The 6,954-nt window shown below is 48.3% G+C and overlaps 1 protein-coding gene across 3 annotated transcripts in view; it reads left to right on the forward strand.

The window, feature by feature from the left end:
* Positions 1–6,698, forward strand: part of ido1 (indoleamine 2,3-dioxygenase 1) — a 44,865-nt gene extending 38,167 nt beyond the window's left edge. For all 3 annotated transcript variants that reach the window (XM_072266476.1, XM_072266478.1, XM_072266477.1), the window contains one exon: positions 3,822–6,698. In XM_072266476.1, coding sequence (XP_072122577.1) covers positions 3,822–4,198 — 377 coding nt within the window. In that variant the 3' untranslated portion in view covers positions 4,199–6,698. The remainder of the gene's footprint in view (positions 1–3,821) is intronic.
* The last annotated feature ends 256 nt before the right edge of the window (positions 6,699–6,954 follow it).

Raw genomic sequence — 6,954 nt, forward strand, 5'->3', positions numbered from 1 at the left:
AGTTGGCTGTGTGCCACTGGGTTCTGCAGTGGGTTGGAAGCTGGCCCCTCCCATCAGTGCTGCCCTCCAGTGTTTGTTTAACGTGAGGCAAGATGGACTGCATTTGCTTGCGGCTGCACTATGCAATGCGAGGTACTGCTGCGGGCTGTTCTCGCAGAAATGAGGCTCTAGGACAACATCCATGTACATCACCTACAGGCCAATGTTCAGTGTGTTCATTGGACTAAAGGTCGGAGAGTGAATTAAAATGTCAGTCATGGTCGCGGGGGGGGGTGTTGGACTGTTGATAACGGTTGGTAGGTGTGTGGTACTGTCGGTAATGGTCGAAAGGAGTGCTGGACTGTCAATAATGGTTGGGGACAAGCAAGAGGAAATCTGCAGATGCTGAAAATCCAAGTAACACACACAAAATGCTGCAGGGACTCAGCAGGCCAGGCAGCGTCTAGAAAAAGTGTATAGTCAATGTTTTGGGTTGAAACCCTTCGGCAGGACTGGAGAAAAAAAGCTGAAGAGTAGATTTTTAGATCAGCCTTTTTCTCCAGTCCTTCCAAAGGGTTTCGGCCCAAATCATCAACTGTACTATTTTCATAGATGCTGCCTGGCCTGCTGAGTTCCTCCAACATTTTGTGAATAATGGTTGGAGGGAAGCATTGGACTGTCAGTAATGGTTGGGAGGTACCTTGGACTGTCAGTAATGGTTGGTAGGACTGTTGGACTGTTGGTAAAGGTTGGGGCCAGTGTTGGACTGTCAGTAATGCTCGGGGTGAGCACTGGACTGTTGGTAAAGGTTGGGGCCAGTGTTGGACTGTCAGTAATGCTCGGGGTGAGCACTGGACTGTTGGTAAAGGGTGGGGCCAGTGTTGGACTGTCAGTAATGCTCGGGGTGAGCACTGGACTGTTGGTAAAGGGTGGGGCCAGTGTTGGACTGTCAGTAATGCTCGGGGTGAGCACTGGACTGTTGGTAAAGGGTGGGGCCAGTGTGGGACTGTCAGTAATGCCCGGGGTGAGCACTGGACTGTTGGTAAAGGGTGGGGCCAGTGTGGGACTGTCAACAATGCCCGGGGTGAGCACTGGACTGTTGGTAAAGGGTGGGGCCAGTGTTGGACTGTCAGTAATGCTCGGGGTGAGCACTGGACTGTTGGTAAAGGGTGGGGCCAGTGTGGGACTGTCAACAATGCCCGGGGTGAGCACTGGACTGTTGGTAAAGGGTGGGGCCAGTGTGGGACTGTCAACAATGCCCGGGGTGAGCACTGGACTGTTGGTAAAGGGTGGGGCCAGTGTGGGACTGTCAACAATGCCCGGGGTGAGCACTGGACTGTTGGTAAAGGGTGGGGCCAGTGTGGGACTGTCAACAATGCCCGGGGTGAGCACTGGACTGTTGGTAAAGGGTGGGGCCAGTGTGGGACTGTCAACAATGCCCGGGGTGAGCACTGGACTGTTGGTAAAGGGTGGGGCCAGTGTGGGACTGTCAACAATGCCCGGGGTGAGCACTGGACTGTTGGTAAAGGGTGGGGCCAGTGTGGGACTGTCAACAATGCCCGGGGTGAGCACTGGACTGTTGGTAAAGGGTGGGGCCAGTGTGGGACTGTCAACAATGCCCGGGGTGAGCACTGGACTGTTGGTAAAGGGTGGGGCCAGTGTGGGACTGTCAACAATGCCCGGGGTGAGCACTGGACTGTTGGTAAAGGGTGGGGCCAGTGTGGGACTGTCAACAATGCCCGGGGTGAGCACTGGACTGTTGGTAAAGGGTGGGGCCAGTGTGGGACTGTCAACAATGCCCGGGGTGAGCACTGGACTGTTGGTAAAGGGTGGGGCCAGTGTGGGACTGTCAACAATGCCCGGGGTGAGCACTGGACTGTTGGTAAAGGGTGGGGCCAGTGTGGGACTGTCAACAATGCCCGGGGTGAGCACTGGACTGTTGGTAAAGGGTGGGGCCAGTGTGGGACTGTCAACAATGCCCGGGGTGAGCACTGGACTGTTGGTAAAGGGTGGGGCCAGTGTGGGACTGTCAACAATGCCCGGGGTGAGCACTGGACTGTTGGTAAAGGGTGGGGCCAGTGTGGGACTGTCAACAATGCCCGGGGTGAGCACTGGACTGTTGGTAAAGGGTGGGGCCAGTGTGGGACTGTCAACAATGCCCGGGGTGAGCACTGGACTGTTGGTAAAGGGTGGGGCCAGTGTGGGACTGTCAACAATGCCCGGGGTGAGCACTGGACTGTTGGTAAAGGGTGGGGCCAGTGTGGGACTGTCAGTAACGCCCGGGGTGAGCACTGGACTGTTGGTAAAGGGTGGGGCCAGTGTGGGACTGTCAGTAACGCCCGGGGTGAGCACTGGACTGTTGGTAAAGGGTGGGGCCAGTGTGGGACTGTCAGTAACGCCCGGGGTGAGCACTGGACTGTTGGTAAAGGGTGGGGCCAGTGTGGGACTGTCAGTAACGCCCGGGGTGAGCACTGGACTGTTGGTAAAGGGTGGGGCCAGTGTGGGACTGTCAGTAACGCCCGGGGTGAGCACTGGACTGTTGGTAAAGGGTGGGGCCAGTGTGGGACTGTCAGTAACGCCCGGGGTGAGCACTGGACTGTTGGTAAAGGGTGGGGCCAGTGTGGGACTGTCAGTAACGCCCGGGGTGAGCACTGGACTGTTGGTAAAGGGTGGGGCCAGTGTGGGACTGTCAGTAACGCCCGGGGTGAGCACTGGACTGTTGGTAAAGGGTGGGGCCAGTGTGGGACTGTCAGTAACGCCCGGGGTGAGCACTGGACTGTTGGTAAAGGGTGGGGCCAGTGTGGGACTGTCAGTAACGCCCGGGGTGAGCACTGGACTGTTGGTAAAGGGTGGGGCCAGTGTGGGACTGTCAGTAACGCCCGGGGTGAGCACTGGACTGTTGGTAAAGGGTGGGGCCAGTGTGGGACTGTCAGTAACGCCCGGGGTGAGCACTGGACTGTTGGTAAAGGGTGGGGCCAGTGTGGGACTGTCAGTAACGCCCGGGGTGAGCACTGGACTGTTGGTAAAGGGTGGGGCCAGTGTGGGACTGTCAGTAACGCCCGGGGTGAGCACTGGACTGTTGGTAAAGGGTGGGGCCAGTGTGGGACTGTCAGTAACGCCCGGGGTGAGCACTGGACTGTTGGTAAAGGGTGGGGCCAGTGTGGGACTGTCAGTAACGCCCGGGGTGAGCACTGGACTGTTGGTAAAGGGTGGGGCCAGTGTGGGACTGTCAGTAACGCCCGGGGTGAGCACTGGACTGTTGGTAAAGGGTGGGGCCAGTGTGGGACTGTCAATAACGCCCGGGGTGAGCACTGGACTGTTGGTAAAGGGTGGGGCCAGTGTGGGACTGTCAATAACGCCCGGGGTGAGCACTGGACTGTTGGTAAAGGTTGGGGCCAGTGTTGGACTGTCAATAACGCCCGGGGTGAGCACTGGACTGTTGGTAAAGGTTGGGGCCAGTGTTGGACTGTCAATAACGCTCGGGGTGAGCACTGGACTGTTGGTAAAGGTTGGGGCCAGTGTTGGACTGTCAACAATGCTCGGGGTGAGCATTGGACTGTTGGTAAAGGTTGGGGGAGAGCATTGGAACATGGGTAATGGTCAGGAGGACCGTTGGACTGCTGATAATGACTAGAGTGATTTTTAGACATGGTCTTGTAGGGTGTTGGACAGATGAAAGTGATAAGAATGTAACTAGTCAAATGATTTAATGTGCTGATAGCATCACTTGTAACGTACTCATAGAGACCTCATGAGTTTTTGGTTGCCTGCATGGTTACTTGATTAGATGTGACATTGAGAGTAATTGCATCCAGGTTGACATATTGTCTTCTGATTAACAGCTGCATTCCTCCACCGGATGAGGGATTACATGCCACCGGCACACAAGGCATTTATCCAGGGTATTGCCTCAGGCCCATCCGTGCGTGAGTACATCATCTTACACCCAAGTCCCAGTCTCCGAGATGGATACAACGACTGCATACAGGCCCTCGTTAATCTCAGGAGCTACCACATCACAGTGGTCACTCGGTACATCACAATCCCGGCCTCCGGAGCAAAAGCGAAGAAGGGCAAGCTCACTTGCACGCCTGATATCTTACAGAAAGCCCCAACGTCCCTGGAAGAGCGGGGGACTGGCGGCTCGAAAATCATGTCTCTGCTGAAAAGTGCACGGGACGCGACTAAAGAAATGATGATCAAGGAAAGAGGACAGTAGTGATTGAAGATAACCATTGTTGTGGTAACTCAGAAGGGTTATTTACAGGTATAGCTGTGCAATGCTCGGTGCAAACACTGTGAATTATCAAGTACTTAGAAAATACTAACTGCCAGTGAATTTGGCTAACTTTCCAATAATTAAACTGAAACACTATATTAGTTCTTGCAGCTGCTTCAGAAGCTCATGGTCTTGACATTGAAGATAGTTAAATCTGTTTCCTGCCCTTTGATCATTTCTAAGTTTCCCAGTTGCTTTTCTTTCACAATGGATGCATTATTCTCGCTCCAATAAATGCAATGGGAAAATTGCGATCCACATGTCCTGCGCCATCGCAATTGCCTCCTTGCATTACTGCTCAGGGCTGCAGCAATCCGTCCTGGTTCCATGCGTTCTGCCAGCACTGCTTTCTGGGCCGTTCCATGAATCTGAGCCGTGACTTGACATCAGATGGCAGAAGATAAAGCCCCACCCATGAGGCTCAGATGGCTCTCTGACAGCATGTGATCAGAGACATTTAGAGACAACTGGAAAAAATGTAAGTAAAGCTAATGAAAACATGAAATAAAACACATTTTAAAAGCACATTGAGCTACTGTTAATTAATTAAAAATCTGATCTATTCCATTGATTTAAATATTTCCTTGTGGTCCTTCAGCCCCTGAAGGTCTCTGCCAGACCCAGTACAATCCTTGAGTTTAATTCTCCCTCCTCTTCTCTCTCACATGTCCATTCCCTCTCCCTTGATGATCCTACCAGGAACCAATTTACTGACGAAACAGGAGGATGCTTTCGGGATGTGAGGGGGAATGGAAATGGTCGCAGACTGAGCAGAGGTCAGGGTTGGACTTGCGTCAGAGACTCCACCTGTGGTGCCACAGTGCAGCACGAGGTTATAGTTCTAAGGAAGCAGCCCATGTGTTTACACATCCCCAGTGTGGGATTTGATTCATACCTCTGCAGTTTGAAAAAGTCATGCTTTGAACGGATCCCTGATAAATAAAGCATTAACCTTCCCTTTCAAGTAAAGACTAATGAGCCCATTCAAACAATGGCTGTCATAAAGCTGGAACAGAGTGTATCCCTTGACTCAGCATCTACCTCTTGCTCCATCCCAGTGTCATTGATGAGTGAGGGATGGGCCAAAGCATTAGATGTGCAATAACTCCACTGCGTGCCCGAATTCCAAGTAGGAGCACTCAGGCATAATAACAAATAATAAGAATAGCTTATTTATACAGCACTTTTCATACAAAGGATGTAGTTCAAAGTGTTTTACAATGGGCTAAAGTGCAAACATGAAAATAAAAGATAATCTGTTGGTTAAAATCTAGGTTAAATAAATGGGTTTTGAGCTGTTTTTTTTTGAAGTGTCAACTGAGTCTGCATCCCTTATAGTTTTAGGTGTTGAATTCCACAGTTTAGGAGTGTGGTTCTATAAAACTGACCTGCCAATTATTTTTTAAATCTAAGAGACAGGCAGAAGAAGACCTAGCTGCTCAAGCAGGGTTACAAAGCAAAAAAGTTTCTGTGATACACTCCAGTCCCAGACTATTAAGAGCTTAAAAAACAAGTAAGAGAACTCTAAAGTCAATTCCAAAAGATACAGGAAGCCAATGCAGACTAGCTAGGACTTTGAGAGAACTACCAGCCATCTAGGAGCACATTCTAGCCTAATCGAAGAGTGTAATACAGTAGGAAAGCAACACACACAAACTAATTTGTAAGAGGAAAATATTTTCTTTTTCAATATTTTTATTAGTTTCTACATAAAAGAATACAGAGTACAAGAAGATATATATTATAAATCAAAAAAAAGACAAAATAATTCCAAATACATTATATTAGAATCACACTTGCAATCACATTACCCTATATTCATGTAAATTAAATTAAATTGTAATATTGAAATGTAATAATTTTACTATACAGAAAAAAAATCTAAACCCACTACCAAGGTCAAAGCTGTTTGGTAAAGAAAGAAAAAAAGGAAAAAAATCCTTACCATAAAGTGAAATATGTTATTAGCCACCATCTGTACTTTAACAGCAAGTTAAAGGTTTTGAAAATAGTTCAAAAATGGTCCCCACAATATCTGAAAGTCTTGACTAGATTCAGAAATTGAGCAATGGATCTTCTCTAAATTTAAGCATGATATAACATCACGTAACCATTGAGCGTGAGGAAAATATTTTAAAGTATACTTTTGTTCAGCCCATGTTAAAGTACAAGTTAAAATATTTATTTAAGAAATGACACATCTCAGGATTTGAATTCCTTTGAAGTCCCACTTTAAATGTAATCATCTGAGCATTCACTTTGCTGTCATCTTGTAAGTGGTCAAATCTGTAATGTGCAATAAAAGCTCTGCTTAACAGCATAACATTCCTACTAAAATATTATTGAATTTATTATTAAAAGATGTATATTTTTATCAAACTTGCTTTCTGTTGTGCCAAATATAAGCAAGCAGCATCTTTATTGAATAAACCAGATTAGATTTAAAGAAAAATTTTTTGGAAGAATTTATATCATATTACTTTCTTCTCTCTGGAATTGCTCTAATGCTCCAAACAATTTGAAGTAAGATATTCACGAGGTATTATCAGACTGAGTGGATTCCCCATGGGAAGAGAAATAAGCATTAACTCTGTTTTGCTCTTTGCAGATGTTGCCCAGCTTGCAAAGTATTTTTAGACAATAAGACATAAGATTAGAATTAGGCCATTTAGACATTTGAATTTGGTCTGCCGTTC

The sequence above is a fragment of the Mobula birostris genome, chromosome 8 (genome assembly GCF_030028105.1).
Source record: "Mobula birostris isolate sMobBir1 chromosome 8, sMobBir1.hap1, whole genome shotgun sequence".
NCBI lineage: Eukaryota > Metazoa > Chordata > Chondrichthyes > Myliobatiformes > Myliobatidae > Mobula > Mobula birostris.